Consider the following 18,365-nt stretch of genomic DNA (forward strand, 5'->3'; position numbering starts at 1 on the left):
ACAGCCAATAATTTCCAAATTATTATTAATAAATAAAAAAGTATAAAACTGCATCTATCAATGTACTTAAAAAAAAAAAAACAACAACTCTGCACTTGCACAATCACCTACTTCCGTCAGAATATTTTTCAGCTACTTATAGTTCTGGTCTTACATTCTACATACATTTGTATAAAGAACATCACTGAGGCCCATCCATATTAACTTATACACTAGAATCAATACACGCTCGAACTCGGATGTCTCGAACACCCGAGATTTCTCGAACACAATTCAAAGTACCAAAATTTTCTCCTATATAATCAATATAAATAACCTTGGATTTCTCGAACTTCGATTTTTCGAACACTCAAACTGACTAGTCGGTCCGTTTGGTAATAACTCTTAAAGTATAACCCTCACTAACTCAAACTCGTCAGCCATTTTGTCAGCTTGGGTAATAAAATGTGTGAAAAACTGAAACCCTATCATTAGTCAGTGTCATTTTAGTTAATTACAGGTAAAATTTTAGTCATCACTAATTAGGTAGTTTTGATCTAAACATAACACTGATTAAAGTTCGAGAATGTTCCGAAGTCGGTATGATAAAAGCATGAAAGAAAATCGGATGAAAGCAAATTATTGACCAAGGAACTCGAACTCTGAACATTTTTAAAAGCGAACACAGCATTTTTAATGTCCCCAAATCAACATAATCTTCAGAAAGCGAACAAAAAAGATCCATGAACTAACACAACTTCGTAGGAAGTAAGCAATTTCTAACAATAAAGTCGAACTCAGACCGGCAAGGAAAAAAATCTGAAAATATACAAACTTCAATTTCTCGAACTCCCGATAACTCAAACACATTTCAATGGTCCCTTTGAGTTCGAGCTACCGAGGATTGACTGTACTATTGTATGATAGTATTGAGAACCAAATCAATATCAAAAAAACATTGGCTAGCTTCATTAATAAGATACAAATTGAATCATAGCTTTTTTTACAAGATCAGACATGGTTTTACAGAGCCAACCAAAAAAGCAGAAATTGACAAAATCAGAAGTAAACATGCAGTAGAAAAAAGAAGCGTAACAGTAAGTTCCAGATTTGAAAAAGCATATTTCTACCTTAAAGCAGAAGAAAATCATGTCTGCAAGATACATATAAATATGGCCAAAAATTCAACAGAGTAGTTACAAAAATGATAATGACGGGTTATAAGTCTTACCCATAATTCCTTCAATTTTTACCCCTAAGACATTTCAGGCCAAGATTCAATTGGACCAAGCAGCTGAAAAGGTGCAAAAAAATGTTTCTTCAAGAGTATTTCAAGTTTCGGGTCTCACTAATTAGTGACAAGAAGTGACAAGAGCCGACAAGAAGCGACAAGAAGCGTCAAGAAACGACAAGAAGCGTCAAGAAGCCGACAAGAAGCGTCAAGAAGAGAAAAATAGCGACAAGAAGAAAACAAATAGCGACAAGAAGAAAATAATAGCATAAAGAACAATAAAAAGCTACAAAAAACCCTCAAGAAGCGTCACAAAATCAGAAAAAGCGACAAGAAGAAAAATTATATAGATAAGAAAATATATTTTCATTGTTTACAGTAATGGTATATTAGATTCTGCTGCACATTTTTGGCTAATATATTAAAGTCTCACCAGTATTTTTTAAAGTGTAAAGTTTCCTTTTTTAAATTTAACATTTATTTTTAGCTACAAAACTTGACAAGCGACAAGAAGCCGACAAGAAGCGTCAAGAAGAAAAAAAGATCCGAAGAACAAGATTTTTATGTGTTGCCTGTCTTTACATTCGTGCCAATTTTGACTATACTTGTATCCGTTTTAGTGCACATGTTTCGACTACTTAAGTCTCATCCCATGTTCCACAATCGTCCCAAAACTCCATTTTCTTCGACTTCGTTTTCCTATTTATGTTCTTTGTGTGGTCCAACACAAAATAGACATTATCTTTGACAATACGAGGAATGTCATCATGAGTAGCATTCTCATTCACCAGTGTATCTATTATTCTGTCTAATGATAGGAATTTATTATTTTCAAGTTTGCGACATGATTCTGCTGTTTCTGTTTCATGTGTAGACAATGTGTGCATAGGGTTAATTTTTTCTTCTTATCGCTATTTTTCCCTTCTTGTCGCTATTTTTTTCTCTTTTTATCGCTAGTTTTCCCTCTTGTCGTTATTTTTTTCTTCTTGTCGCTATTTTTTTTCTTCTTGTCGCTATTTTTTTCTTCTTGACGCTTCTTGTCGCTAATTAGTGAGACCGCAAGTTTCACCTGTCTCATATCACTAAAACCATAATTGTCTAAGAATATCTATAGTTGTTACTGGTTTAAATATACATGTCTGGTAATAAAATTATCAACCCATATTGTACAATTCTATTGGAAGTAATGTGAAAAAGCACCATCTGTATTTGTAGTTTTTAATTAGTATAAGATGGAAATATGGTTTGAACCTTGATTACAGTGTAATCTAATTGCTGTAGCTAAAGTGCATTTTTATTAATTGAAAATGGTCGAACATGGAACTATTTGTCTTCAGGTACGAGATCACAATTAATTCCCCTTGACTTTTTGTTGTATACGAATATAGTTCCTTTTTTTAGTGTGTTTCTTCCTGATTTTTTTTCTTTGCTGTCATAAAGTTTATTGCTTAGTATTAACTGCAGAAATGAAGGGCAAGGATCAAATTTACAAGGTTTTTTTTTCATCCTGTAATTTTATGTGGAAGTTGTGATTTGGTCCTATCAAAGAAGGTCAAAATTTAGGACATTTGGCAGTGGTCACTTTTCATGCCTACATGGTCTCCGAAGCAAAGCTGCTAAAAATAAAATATGATGGTGAATTTTTCTGGCACTCTTATAGAAATCCGCTTTTATACATGTTTCCATATTGGTGAAGTTTGAATGAGTTTGAAGCGGTGGAATTTTTTTTTTATATGTCAAGATGGGTCTGTTGAAATGCACTACGAAATTAATTGTGTCCTTGTACCTTCAGTGCTGAACATGTCCATGGGAATACACAATCTGAGTCTAAGACTAAGAGATTGTGCGACTATGCTCCAGTGGAGCTCAGCCACAGGACAGGCATTTGTTTAATAGAAAGAGGAGGTGACCACAATTTTTATTACAAATGAAACAAATGCATGTGAGCTCAGCATAGAACTGGAAGAAGATTCAATGATTTAATGTGCACCATAACAAGTTGGTAAAAACAAGTGCCCGTGACCAAGTCTCATTTAGTCCGCAAGACCTGGATAAAGAAAGGACAGCACAGACAAATTTTATAAAGTTGTCCACAATGGCTTATAATAACTGTTACCATGTTTAGATATTTTTGAACTAATTCTTTCATCCTCGAATGAGGTATCGAGAAAACATCAAGTTCCTCTGGACAGTTCGGCGCCATGTTTGTTTTTATATAAAATCTCGTCAGTATCGCGAGATTATTACGTTGGGTTGCTATAGGAATGTCAGACGCTCGTGCATAGTCCCGGTAAGTTGTCACAGAGTTTCGAAGTGAGAAAAAAGATATTTTCAAAGTTTGGACTGTACTAAAAACACTTTTCAGCCATGGCACGGAATTATCCTGCCGACTATCAAGTACAAAAGTTTCTTGAGGAATCGTACAACAAGGAAAGTATTCAGCGACTAGCGTGGTATAATAAACGAAAGGAAAATTCAACTGCTATAAATGCTTCGAAACAAAGTGAGGTAGCAAGGAGGAAAATCCAGAATGCTCCTAAACCAGCCCAAGACATTTTCAATAAAATCTCAGGCGGATACGCTCCTCAAAAATTCAATAAGAAAAAGTCGAATTACGATGACTTGATGACCAAGTCAGAAGGGGGACTGCCCCAACTTGTGGCCGAGATGCAACCGGTAGAGCCTAGAGTGAAAGACAAGCTGTTTGATGGATTTACAAAGGAAGGAAAAGGACGGTATCAATATCTAAATTGTCGATACAAGGAAAGTCCTGAAGATAAGTTTTCGTTTCCACTTCTCAGCTCTTGGGAATATGGGTGGAGGTTAGGAGACGTGATAAAAAAAGAAGATATTAAAAAACCACAACATGGACGTACAAAAATTGTAGCTGATACATTCTATACAAGGACTGGAATACCTTCAAACCCACGCGTTAGTGTTTAGTGAAGAACTTATAATGCCTTAATGGTAAGATTTATCCGAACAATCCAACCATTCCGCATTTACTGTGCAAATCGTCACCACTGACATAGTTAAATTTTACTTCTGTATATAAAACACTAGACATGCTTTCTTTAGACTCAAAGATTCTGATGAAGGGATATGGATATTTTCCTCGTTTAGTATTATTTAATTTATTGCTCAAACTTTCACAGCTTCGTGTGCTCATTATATTCATGTTTGTTTATTGTTAATGTGGTTATTGTGATGTTCCATTGATAGTTATTATGTTAGGTATATATTCCTTTATATACTCTAGCCCTTACCAGTGCCAGTCCGTCCAGTTGGCATATTTGAAATGAAATATGTTTTATTTGTATATATTTTTTCCCCTGTAATTTTGATAAAAATATTTTCTATGCATGTACAAATTTTAATGTATGTATGAGATATGTCTTTCCCATTGTTCCCATGGTCCAACATTAAAGTATTTCTTGTAATCTTTAGTATTCCTTTAAGCCTACTCACCGTCAAAAAGATAAGTACAAATTTCGGCACAATTCAGACAAAAACATCTTAGACTAAAGACGATCTTTACAAAAGCAACTGTTTTCGTCTAATTATTCTTATCAGTCACCACGACTGGGTGAAAATCGTGGGATTATAGTATCCAATAACAGATCGATCCCTTAAGCTTTTCTTGAATGCTATCGATTAGAAAGTCTGGTGTTTTTCAAGTACCTATCTTACCTGTATAGAAGATAATGGGTCATGAATTTTTAATTAACACATACCAGTCGTTCAATACCAGCAACCTTCCCTAGTACCGCACATATATGGTCTAATTGATCAATAATAATAATAAAAAACCAACTCTAACAAGTTGAGAGGTCATAGGATATTTTTTAAATTCTTGAATCTTGATATTGAAAATTATTAACTTTAACTTCGCTGAAAATATCTGTCCGACGCGTTTCTTTTAGATTTATTTTTTTTAATTCCACCAAAGACCATAAAAAACGTTCGTTGATATTTATTACGACTTCAAACTCAAGTTACGACTTCATATCATCATATTATAACACATTATGTGTAGGGTCTTAAACCATGAACAGTCCAAATGTCATGTGTCACAATATAGCCTTTCCCAATTTATTTATACGTCTAATTTCTGTCAACAACTGTGCTTGACCTGTGAAAAAAACATTAGAACCGTTTCATAATATACTGTACATGACATTTTAATTGAAAAAGTCAATACACATTAGTATTTAAAGTTCGGATTGAATCGGATAATTGTTTTGTCACACTAAGTCAATAATGGTCGGATGAATTTTGATAGGGCTGTCTTTTGTCTTCAGAAAATAGGGATTGCAGTTTGAAAAGGTATAGCGGGCAGATATAACTATACATTTTATGTAGGTTTTCTTTATTGAATTTTTCATCTACCTAGCACCTATACGTGACTCGGTCTTGTCCTTTAATAAGATAAATAATCCGTTATCAATGTTATCTGGAATTTTATTCTTATTTTAAGAACAATATTAAATCTCAGACTGCGATCAAGTTTTAAATTTTTGTTTATTTACAGATAAAATGCAATAAAATTCGCATCAATTTGAACCTTCTGAAATATCATTATTGTTGTCTAATCTCTGTAGGGTCATTGAGTTGGAGAAGGTCCGGATGTAGGGTAACACATGAAGCTCACATATAAGATATGCTCTGTTAGGGTTAGCAAGGTGCCACTTAAAAAAAAACAACGAATCCTTGTTTATCACCAGACGACAATGTTTCTGGATTTGAATGGTCTCTCGAAGAGCATGCCATCATGCATGGGCGTTAATCTTATAGGCTTGTGTAGCAGATAGGGTCGTACATAGTTTTGAACAAAAAAGGAGCATGGTAGAAAACTGGGAAGAAAAAAGATTCAACCCACTCATAAAAGAGTATGCTACAAAGAAGTATAACAGAATTAAATTTGATAGTAAACGCGATAACAGAGTCTATAATATGACTTGGTTTAGGATGAAAAGTAGTTATTATATAATATATTACGGATTCAAGAGGAAAAAAAAACATAAAGAAACGTCCTAACCTGTCAGTGAAGCTCGATCAGGCCTTTTTTATCAGAATTGTTAGAATAGCGAGGAAATTGCTAGATTTACCGACTTAAGTCTGTGTTAATCACACAAACACTGACCTCATTGATATAACGTCCCGCCCCTACCAAGCGGGGGCTAGTTTTTTTGTTCAGTTTTCGATCAAGCCTGTGCGGTTGCGAAATATTCGACACCAACTTTTACGGTACACAGTATTGTATCTAGCGTAACTCTATGGCTAGGCATTAACCCAACCCAGTGAATAGATCAGGTCGAATTTTCTTCGAAATTAAAGATGTTTTCCTGCCAAAAACACCTTCGGAAGGACAGATAGTTTAAATCGTAATTACAACAAAAATGACAAACGTATGTCCAGGGGAAGAGTTGCATTATCACTGGAAAAAAAAGTACAAACCAAAATTTCGATTAGGGGTAGTAAAGTAAAGCTATAATGGAACGTTTACTATAGGAACACCTTACATGAAATCTCAGATAATTTCTTAAATGTCAAAAAGTATACGTGCTCTAAATGAAAGAATAGGTTTTTAACTAGATGTACATGTATTTTCAGTGTTACAATCAAGGTACACTTAGACTCAAGATCGAATTAGACCTCCCCAAAGCTGTTTATTCTCCATGGTGTGTCTAAATATTTATTTTATTCAAATAGCTGTAGCATGTGTATATTGTCTTTTGACGTTTTGCATTTACAATACAAGATCGTGCAAAAAATTTGAGAGTTTCGTCAGTGTCGGAATGTCACTTCTCTGTCTAATGTCTTTTTAAAACATCCCGTTACACGCTTTAAAGATCTGTATCTCGGCATGTATTTTATTTCTTTCACAGTGTATATTTATTGCTTACAAATATTTAACATAAGATTTTGGTCAATAAATTTTTAAACATACCCATTCAGTATATATAAGTATGAATACGAAATAAGTATAATGGATCTGGTGGGATTACAATCAATCTATGGAAGTGACTGTCGAAACACGTTAAAATTTAAATGGTTTTAGTTTGTGATAGGTAAAATTTCAAGTTTATTGAATATGTGGATATGAAAAAAAAATGTTTCCAGCAAACATTGATCAATACTATAAAATTTAAATGCTAAGTATACATTTAAAATTCAATAGATCTGTTTTTCAATAAGGGTATCCTATACACATTCTACTGAGAGAAAAAATATGACATTCATGTACAGATAACATGAATAATTCTGTAAATAGTGTACTATATACATTTCACTTTCAATTTAACAGTTTTGTTTTTAAATACAACTTTTTGCTAGATAATAATGTTCTGGTGCCACTCAAGTGATTATGAGCTGAACTGGGATAACAGATAGACAATACATGCAATTTTAGAAGTGTCATACAAATAATGCCCCTCTTATTTGACCAAATGCTTTTAACTGAGTGTTCAGGGTTCTCCCTTTATTATTATCAGGGGAGGATCCTTCACTTTGAATATGAGGTTTCCAGGCTATTATTTGCATTTTTGCATGAAAATAACCAAATTTTCCAATAAACAGGAGTAGCTCCAATCTCTGGACCCAATACTGTTATTATCTTTATAAATTGTTTTTTTTTCTAAATCTTATTCATTGGAAGATATTATCATAATATTATTATTATGTTTGAAATTTCCATCATGTAGGAGTATGTATAATGTACTAGTTTATGACCCAGATTACATGAACTACCAATAAATATCAAAATGACATTCATAATTTATTGTTAGATCAAGGGTGTATTAACTCTTCTTTAAGTCTTTAACTTTAAGGGGAAATGCTTGCTAAATGCAAGTTGAAATTCAATTTTGCTAGTATAAATTATTTCCACTTGCTAAAATTTGCTAGTAGCATTCTACATGTCATATAGGTAAAGTCCAGAAATAACAAAAAAAAAAAAACACATTAATTTAGCAAGTGTAAATTTCCAGTTTTTGCTAAATTTAGCTAGTAGAAAAATTTCTGAAATTCAATCCCTGCTGGGGGTCCATTCTGTAACTATGAATAGTACTTTGCATGAATGATCTGCCATAGGAAGTAAAATCCACAATCAATCAATCAATCAATAAATCTTAATAATCTACTTCTGATTTTATTTAATTCAGTCATTACAGTAAAACTCCTTAAAAATAATTATGTAGTAAATAGAGGAGAAAGTGGAAAAAGACAACAACAATGACAGTCTGTGGCCCTTTAATCAGTGGTGAAAAATTTACCATACCAATTTCCACCTCCAACTGGCTACTGAAACAATTAAATCAGGATTGTTAAGATTTTGACGAAAGAAAACCAACACAATGGAATATCAGAGAAAAAGGGTGGTGGAAGAGTAATCAAGGGGACCAAGATTCTAGCAGAAATCAAAAGAATTTAATCCACCGACAAAGACCAGATATAGAAAACAGACAAACACAACAAAGAACATAAAGTATCTAAAATAATACATACAAAGTAACAAAAGTAAATGAGCAACTCGGACTCCATTAAAAACTGGGAGTCTTCAACTCACAGGCTCTCATTGGAAATCTAGTTTAGCTTCTTTGATTTTTTCAAATTTCCACCACCGTTATCAAATATCACCCTCCATATATATCCAACAGGGATAACATAACATAAAACAAATTTTCAACAGAATTTTAGGTTATACAAATTAACTAGTTTATTTGACCAATGTTTAAACAAGCATAGTAAACAAAAGACAGTACTTAAAAAAAGAAAGAAAACAAAATTGTAAAAAAAAATGGTTTTGTTATTAAGAGTACATATCACAGATTTGAAAACTTAAACAAAGCTTCATTGATCTACAGCATCTTATTAATAGTAAATAAATTGTCACATGTACATATGATACAAATTGTCCCATATTTTCTCAAAATCATGTCAATTTCTGTTTCAAAACCAATACCTGACCAAAAACAAAGTTCCATTTTCATAAAATTGTTATCATCAACTTGTAAAAAACTTAATTCCAACAATAACTTGTTCTTTAAAAAAAATAGATCACACTGATTAAGTACTGGTCACCAAAGAATCATGCAGGGATTGTTAAGTTAAACTTTACTAATAGTATAAATTCACCAAATCTGTCCAACAAGAGATACAAGTACCAATAAAAGGAATGAAGAAGGTTGGGAAAGAGGAGTGAAAAAAGAGACTGGTTGTATAGTAATATGTAGTGAAAAAGATGGCAGGAACACAGGCCCTTGAATTGGAAAACAAAGATTTTGATATTATAAAATGTTCAGAATTTTTGTTTGTATTGATCACTTTTATCTTACATGATTCTTAGCTGGAATTGTTCTTTAAGTATAAAATCAATCACATAAAATTTATTTGGACGGAATGTTTTGTGTCTATATATATTGAAAAAAAAATATAATTAATAACAGCACAATACAAAATATTAAAAAGAATTATAACAAATCCTGACCTGCAGGAAAAAGTGTATAAAATATTAACAACAGGTAAAATTTATATATCAATCCTGCTGATTGAAATTATTCAAACTATTCACAAGATATTGCATAGTGTAGAATTAACAGTGCACAATATTGAAACAATAAAAATAATCTCTGATTTTCACAAAAGTAAATAGATTGTCTCCATTGGTTTTAGTCTGCATAGATTCTAAATGAATCAAAATTGATTATGTGATGTAACTCATTGTAGAAAGCAATTTATTTTAGAGAAAAAATGAAGAGAAAAAAATTATAAACCCCAAACTGTTCTGGGTTATTAGTTTATTAAGGGGAAGAGGTAAAATTAAATGATAGATTTATACAAGTTAACTACATAACTACAAAAGGCATTTGCACAGTTCTTAGAAATAAAAATATTGATATTCATTTACAAATGTAGACTGTTGTTCATAATTTTTTATTTAAAAGTTCTTTGACGAACTGCATTGGTGTTGCCTTCACGCATTCTCATTCTGAAATATAAAAAAAAGAGAATCCAATAAATACAAGAACAAGAAGATGTCAGCACTAGTATCATCTTCTGTCTGGACTAGTGTCATCTTCATATTTGTACATAAATATCTTAAATACAAGAACATATGCACAAACAATAGGCAGGTTTAAAAATAGGAAAAAATAGGTTACAAACTACCTAAAGTAAGTACTTATGATAGCATATATTGCTGAAAAAGTGGCTAATTTCAAAAAGTAAAAATTCATATTATATATTTGTCAAAATTCTCTATAGCAGGAGGTGCATATTTTCAGTATGTATGTAAACATTGTGTAATGTTTGAACAGTATTGGTTCAATATTTTTAAGTTACAGATTACAAAAATTAGGTACCATCTCCATGGCAACAAATGGCTAAGTTCAGCAAGATAAACAATACATTGTGAAAAGTTTAAATGATATTGGCACAATACTTCCTTTGTTACAGATTACACCAAGTAGGTACCCCTTCATCATGACAGACAGAGTGGCATCTAGACCTACTTTCACCATTGGTAAAACAGGTGAAAATGCCTCACTTAATAAAATTATCATGACTCAAGGAGGGTAGTTACTCTTAATTGTCTTCTTGCACCTAATTAACAATGAAAATATGACAAAGACAGAAGGCAATGGTACCATCAAATGCTAAGTACCTCAAAATTTGATCACCTCCTCTTGTTTTGCCCAATGAAATATTTTTATTTTGGAAATGTTTTTTGAGTTATTGCCTAAAAAAATTGATCTTATTCTTTTTGTTGCCTCTTCGGCTGTACAACATATTGATTCAGGCAATGTTAACAAATTAATGATTGGCTTTACTAATTATTCCTTTGACTGATAGCATGCCATTGCCAACATTGATAATTTCCTGTTCAGGAAAGCAGTCCCAATCATTTTCAAATAAATCAACAAATCAATTTAAAAAATCTGATGGGACATTCAAAATTGTTAACTTTGATCAGATTTTCCAAGTTGAAATTTATTGTATTTCTCTTCTGATTGCCAGGATGTAACAGCAATCAGTTAACAAACCATACAATTTATCTTAAACAACTACAACAAAATTAATGGTCAAATTATTCCTATTTCAAGATGAGTTACTTTAAAAGTCCATTTAAGTAACTTTGTTTAAGTAAATAAAAAAATCAAATATTGATTTAGCTATAGTGATTAACAAATTGGACCTCAAATCACAATCATTGTAACATAGCCTTTGATTTATTAACAAGGCTCGTTAACAAGGTACACAGTACGTTGAAAATGTAGAGCTAGGCATCATGGTTCCTATAACAATTTGCTGCAGTAAGAGGAAATTATCTGTACCAATCCTGTCAACAAAATACATTAAAATTGCAGAATAATTCATTCTATTTATCATCTTGTTTGCATGCAGGTAATTATATTTTTTTCTTTCATTTACCATCCCAGCTACCTGGTAGAAAAAAAAATGTAATTGAATAAACTATCGGAAATTTGCACTTGGCTTATTTGAATTTCAAAAGGACTTTATCAAATGTTGTATTTACAACACATGTAAAAATTGATTCTTGGGTAAATATGTAAATCCAGCTTTCAGAGTTTATTGCTCTCTCAGTTTAGAGTTAGATAATAAGATCGATAAAGTCCTAAAGAGTTTTAAAAAAAGATATGCTACATTGAAAAACCAATTTCTTAATATATAGGTTGTAGGCAGGAATTGGTTGAATGGAGATACAATAAAAACAGACATTAAATTATCCATTAATTCAAGTTTTATATCTATACATAAAATGACAATAAGAATATAGAAATAAAGACATCATATTTTAGTAGCAGTTTTCAATCAGTTTAAGTCTACATATAAAAGAAGTCAAAGTAAAATTTGATAAGTATCCAATATGAAATAGTTGATGAGAAAGGGTTAGGAATGAATTTTGTACCTGGACAAATGCAACCAAACAGAATGATACTATGTATAATAAATCACTTTCAACTGTTGTCAGTAGTAATTTTTATTTTACTACAGATAATAAGTGAAATAGTAATTCAATAAAACAAGAACAAAACAAAAAAAAAAAATCAAGGGCAATATATAGCATTGTACCTTCTCCCTTTCCCTCCCTGAATAATAATCCATCTCTGCAATATTGTAATTTGACTAGTATGTGTATAAAGGCTGTGCATTTCACTTTTAGAGGTGCAGGAATTAACAACAACAAATTATCAAGGGTATAATCTTTAATTTCATACAAAGATTTTCTAAATTAAGTGCTGACATTTTATGTGTCCTTTTACAGTATGAGCCAAGTCATGGAAGGATGTTTAATGTTCAGGAGTGTTTGTTCACAAGTGTGTTACATGAGAGATGTAAAGAATGATAGTACTACTGTGTATACCTCAATTCTTTATTTACTGCACATCTTAAATTTAAAGTAAAAAAAGTCATGTAGTGCACCATACAATTAAACTGAAGAACTAATAACAGAAAAGTTAGTTAATAGCAATATCAGGGTTCTTAAACCGATAAAATGGTTTTGTCAGGTGCAAGAAAGTGATAACTATTATTGCTTACAGTACTTTAAGTTAGCTTTGATTAGATTCTGGAATTTGACTCTAATCAAACCCTTTGATTAAGGAAATGATTTTTTCATGTATTCTACTTGTTTATAAAATTACTGTCCTTTATTTGACATTTATAAGTTACCAACTAACAAACACATGTACTAGAAACCTGAGGATAAAGGTTAAGTTCCATTAACACAATGAAATAGTGTAGGTATATTAATAGCCCCATTGAAGTGTGAGGCCATTAATTACTGTAATCTGTAGATTAAATAGCATGACAAAGGGTTGTGTGATGAAAACTCATAATCAAAGGTTCATTTAATACCACCAATCAATAACTATATAAAGGTAACTTAATTATTCTTACAGGAATTTCAGATCTCTCTTGTGGTCTTTCAGCACTTTTCTGGCCTATCCTAATTTTTTTCAGATTCCAGATTTACAAGTGTTAAAGGGTGGGTTAAATGCCAATGTACACACATGAAAGATACATGAAAGGTCAGTGCATCATCATCAAACACACAGCTTAAAGGAGATAGAATAATTACTGCTTAGCTTGCTTAGTTGAGTCAAGAGTAATGTGTTGAAAAGGGATGACATGCCTTCCATGAAATTGCTATTGCCTATGCTAGCAAGTTATAAATCAGGACTAAACATTCCCATCTAGTGCAGTAGTCTTACTATGAGAAGGTACAGATTAAGTTCAACTTTCGTTATGGTTGAATGATTTTTGCAGAAGTTATGGCCCTTGGACTCAGAAAAGTTCAGTGAATTTAAAAGATGCTCATAACATTTTTCAAACTATTTTTCTCCTTTTATGTTAAATAAAATAACAGCATTCCAATGTTCCCTGTGAAAAAAAAGGTGTGGAAAACTTTAAATTTACTGAAATTTTCTTAGTCCAAGAGCCATAACTTCCATAAAAATCATTCAACCCTAACCAAAGTCGAACTTAGTCTGTAACTCTTCAAAATAAGGCCTCAAAAACAAACTTATTTGGTAAATGCATGACAAAAAAAGTGTGGAAAATGCGGACAGATGGACGGTACAATAGACAGATGGATGCCAGGTATTTCCATGTCGCCTTACGACACCTCGTGAGGGAAAACAAAATAAACAGAAAGACAACATAACTAAACAGCCCTTACCAAAAGAGACTATTATTCACAAAATAAAATTCTTTCGTAAAAATTGAAAGTAAAAAGCAAGGTACAGCAAATGGTGTTTAAAGGCAAAAGGACAATCTGCCCACACAGACTGTGGCAGATATTTTATAGTTACATGTCATCATGATCAAATCACATTTTTCATATCTGAAACTGAGCCATAAAATTTACTATATCCATTAGTGAGATTACCCATTACTTTATTGGGACTAAAGTAACCTATTATACCCAATAATCACGACAAGATGCATGTTATCAAAGATTCTTGATTAAGTGGTTTTATAATTGGCCATGCAGAATAAATAAGGGACTTTTTGTGGGAGAAAATTAATTCACTAACATGCAGTGGTACTTTGGTTAACAATCTATATTCGTCAACAAAAGTTATAAATCAAAGTGAAAAAAAAGTACCATCTTTTTGTTCAAAAAGCCATATCTATGAACAGTTATTCTAGTATGTAATTTGCTCCCTGAATTAATTAAATATCCTTTATATAAGATGCAATACATGACAAAAATGCACCTGTTATAACTTTGATAAATCATAATATAAAGAAATGGGGAAACTAACAAATTTTCACTCTTTAAAAGGCAGTAGATATCATATTTCTTAGAACATTGCATAACATTTATGCTTTGCATTTACTAGCAATTTAATTTTATTTAAATAAAGTTGCAAATAAAAGGCTAAAATATTAGAAAGTCTTGAACAAGCATGTGTGCATTAATAGGATGCCAAGGGCAATAACTCTAGCTGAATAAAAACAGACTGTGATGGTCTCAGTATCGTATTAATTTTCCCATAAACTTCTATAGTGAAGTACATATGTTAAGGATTTTCTTAAAAATATGTAAATTGATTCAATAAAACTTTCACTTATGTAGCATTTCTAAGGACATGTGAAAAAATAAATTCCTGCAAAAGTCCTCGAAGATCGGACAGAAAAGTAGTCTTGAACTATAAATAGCCATTTTCCCTACTTTCACTTTCTTTTTGCACTCACCAAACAAACCTTTTCAGTGGAACATTTTTATGTTATGTTAGATTTTCTTTTAAAAAAGTTCTTCATCTTACAGTGTGATGTTTGCTCTATTTTATAAGTCACTGTTCATATCTTTTGACAAAACATTAGTTTGTAGAGAGGCAAAAAGAAAATGCACTATATATTTTTATAGCATCCAATTTTGACATACACCCACTCAGGGATATGCAATACAATACTGATACCTGATGAGAATTATTCAAGATTAGAGTGTCTGTACCTTATGAATGCAGTAAAAATAAAAGGAAATTTCCACAGTCTATTCCACAGTTTTTTGTTTTTGTTTTTGTTTTTGTTTTATTGTTTTTGTAATCAATTTACTTTCATACAGTCTTTAATAATTTGCAATGCCATTAGGCTTATCGAATCTTATTTACAATGTATTCCAAAAAGTGTTATTTTGGTATTACAGGTCTTATGTTGAAAACAATATGGGCATGTAACAAGTGGTTCTCAAAGAGCCTAAAGTGCTCACCTGGCAAACCATGCCATATTAACTAAGTAAGTTAAGAAACCATGCTTTTTCACCATGTTTGACAAAAAACTGCTAAAAAAGAGTATATATTGATGAATGCTGTAAATTTAACTGAGTACCTAAGGAACAGTAAAATGTTGGAAATGCCTTTAAAAAGTTTTCAGAACCTCTGGACAACATTTTGGAAGGGCCCCCAATGCCCTGTTATTCTACCGGGTCTGAGGGGCATCAGCCCTGTATACATTTGTTGAAAAAGGAAAATAAACTGAAGTTAAACCATGGCTTTATAACATTTTTATAATCACTATTCAACTCAGGAGATCATGTTAACTATAGAAACCAAATATCCTTGAAATCAAAGCAAGTGTACAAATTAGTGGGAAAATAGCTCCCTAAAACAACATTTGTATGATGAACAATATCAACCCTGATGAAATATCGCTGAATTCCATGGTTTTTGAGTTATCTGCAAAAAACTGTACTTGACCCCTATGTATTATTTTTAGCTTCAGCAGCATTTTTTTCAACATTTCAAAAATTTTAATAAGTTTGTGCATGATACTCTAAGGAACAACCATGCAAGGTATAATTCAATTGGTCCAGCAGTTAAGAGGATAAGACGTCCCAGACGACAGTGGACACAAATGGATGACAATAACCTTCAGGCCAGATGAGCTAAAAAATTGACCATATGAAGATCAGTATGATGTTTTTTTTAGTTTATGAAATAATTAATGTACATGTAGTAATACCTATACTCATTTCTTACACTAAATAAGACTTTTATTTTCTTAACAAGAGGCACAGAGGAGCCTGAATCACTCACCAGATTAAATTTTTGCCTTTCAAGGGCAATAACTCTAACATGGAATTGTCAGACAATTTTGACTCAAAAGAAGACTTTGGTATGACTAATCAATAGGATCTATTACAGTTTTCAAGATAATGGCTAAAAACTGCTAAATTTTTCACTTTCAAAGGTTATAATTCTTACAAGGAGTCGTACAACAACTTTGATCCCTGTAGACTTTTGTAGGCCTTATCATAAGTACATTTTAGCAATTGAAAGTTTCTTTCTATCTATCATAATTTAAAAATATTGGCTGAAAACTGTAAAAAAAAAAACACACACAATTTCTCACTTTTCAAGGGCAATAATTCTGCGAAGAAGTCATCTGACAACTTTGATCTGACTTTTGTAGGCTTTAAAATATGGATGATTACAACAGTAGAAGGAATTTGGCTAAACCAAATAGTTTTAGAGATATATGAGAAAAATCTTCTGACTGACCCCTTTGTTATATTTATAGTAACAGTGACCATGTTTATGAAAAATATTTATACCAAGTTTAACTCTAATTGGACTGGTAGTTTCAGAAAAGATTTTTTTAAAGAAAAAACATTAAAAACAGGGAAAAAAAGTTGAAAGAGGGCAATAACTCCAATATGGCTTAGGTCTCACTAACCACTTCCGGGTCAAATGGCCATCCCCCTATGTAGTACCAAAAACACACTGAACCTAGACATATGTATTGTAAGTGCATTATTTGTGTGTATTATAATTAAAAGTAGTCAAAATAAAGCTGAGAATGTGTACTTTAAAATCATATATGTAATTAACTACAAAAGTGTATGAATATTGTTTACATGTATGAGTAATTTGCCTCCATGCTGTCAGTTAGCAGAACAGGTAAAATGTGGATTTTCAGTATTATTTATTCAAGAAAATTTTGTGAAGAATTTTCATAATCATCGTACCATTAGCATAATGATTTTGGAAGCCTTATTTTCCAAGCTTTGCAACGGTATGCACCTTTAAGATGTCATTTGTCCTGGGAATTCACAGTGAAACTTTGAAAATTACTTTTTTAACATGTAAAGTAATGGAAACGTTAGAAGTGGTTAGTGAGACCTTAATGAATAAAGGAAAGTTTGACCAGAGATAGATAAACTTCTGTTTGACCCCTTTGCTCTATTTTCATTTACATTGGCTATGTTTTTGATGGATCAAAAATCCCCAAATCTGTTCTATGCAGAATAACCTAAGGAACATTCATACCATATTTGGTTCCAATTGGTCAAGTAATGCCAGGGGAGAAGATTTTTGAAAGAAAAAGTATTAAAAAGAGCAAAAAAAAAATTCAAAAAAGGACAATTACTCCAATATGGTTCAACAGATTAAAAACAAAAAATTGACTAGAAATAGATCTCATTATGCTTAACATTTTTACCCATGTCTGAATTTGGCTTAACCTAACAGTTTTGGAGATGTATGTAAAAAACTTAGTAATTTTATTTTAAACTTTAGTAATAGTGGCCATGTTTTTAGATGATGAAAAATCCCCAAATAAGTTATGCAAAATTCATACTAAGTCTGGATCTGATTGATCTAGCAGTTTCAATGGAGAAGAGTTTTGAAAAATTATTAATGGTGATGTTCACACACAACAAGTGATGACAATAGCTCACATGGCCCTCTGGGCCACGTGAGCTTAAAAGGACGACGACCATATTTTAACAGTGTAACATGACTACACAAAACCCTGTGTGTAAACCTTCCTATACTGAAGTTCCTTAACCTCACTTAATTTACACACTGAACCTGTCCTAACTGTGTAAAAAAAACACCTGTCCTATTTAGGCTGGTTTAATTAAAAAAAAATCTTCAATTTTACCTCCAATTCAATGACAACTTCCATGTCAGAGTCAACATAAATAAAAAAAAGACTATAATCCCGTAAAACTTCTACACAAATCAAATACACAAACTGTCTCCATGATTTTGATGAGGACAATGTTATTGACCAGTATATATAGAAAATAACAGTATACTGACTTGAAATAAAAACAATACATGGATGAGGCTTAGAATCAGGGTATAACACAAGGCTTTGATGAGCATTTTTTTATTTGTGC

General features: G+C 31.9%; 3 protein-coding genes across 12 annotated transcripts in view; 1 reads left to right on the top strand and 2 right to left on the bottom strand.

Annotated features, from left to right (window-relative positions):
* Window positions 1–3,449, bottom strand: part of LOC148627773 (F-box/LRR-repeat protein 5-like) — a 39,663-nt gene extending 36,214 nt beyond the window's left edge. For 3 of the 4 annotated variants that reach the window (XR_015921519.1, XR_015921522.1, XM_088578581.1), the window contains exon 1: window positions 3,327–3,449. Coding sequence is in view for 1 of the 4 variants with exons in the window: in XM_088578581.1 (XP_088434707.1) it covers window positions 3,327–3,413 (87 nt within the window). In the remaining 3 variants the exon portion in view is untranslated. Of the gene's footprint in view, window positions 1–1,210; window positions 1,274–3,326 lie in introns of all 4 variants that reach the window. The other variant, XM_088578595.1, reaches the window with a different exon arrangement.
* A 128-nt stretch (window positions 3,450–3,577) lies between these two features.
* On the top strand, window positions 3,578–4,650 carry LOC148627774 (protein SPMIP1-like). Its single transcript, XM_088578609.1, has one exon. It carries the CDS (start codon window positions 3,578–3,580, stop codon window positions 4,151–4,153), a length of 576 nt encoding a protein of 191 aa, XP_088434735.1. The 3' UTR covers window positions 4,154–4,650.
* Window positions 4,651–8,899: 4,249 nt separating this feature from the next.
* LOC148627775 (uncharacterized) overlaps window positions 8,900–18,365 on the bottom strand; it is a 63,245-nt gene continuing 53,779 nt past the window's right edge. For 6 of the 7 annotated variants that reach the window (XR_015921513.1, XR_015921515.1, XR_015921512.1 and 3 more), the window contains one exon: window positions 8,900–10,199. Coding sequence is in view for 1 of the 7 variants with exons in the window: in XM_088578553.1 (XP_088434679.1) it covers window positions 10,185–10,199 (15 nt within the window). In the remaining 6 variants the exon portion in view is untranslated. Of the gene's footprint in view, window positions 10,200–12,596; window positions 12,621–18,365 lie in introns of all 7 variants that reach the window. The other variant, XM_088578542.1, reaches the window with a different exon arrangement.

Source organism: Perna viridis, chromosome 1, assembly GCF_037379345.1.
Source record: "Perna viridis isolate PV_CMFRI_1.1 ecotype Kerala chromosome 1, ASM3737934v1, whole genome shotgun sequence".
Lineage (NCBI taxonomy): Eukaryota > Metazoa > Mollusca > Bivalvia > Mytilida > Mytilidae > Perna > Perna viridis.

Coding starts and splice junctions, on each gene's coding strand:
- LOC148627774 (XM_088578609.1), top strand. CDS start 3,578: ATGGCACGGAATTATCCTGCCGACTATCAAGTACAAAAGTTTCTTGAG.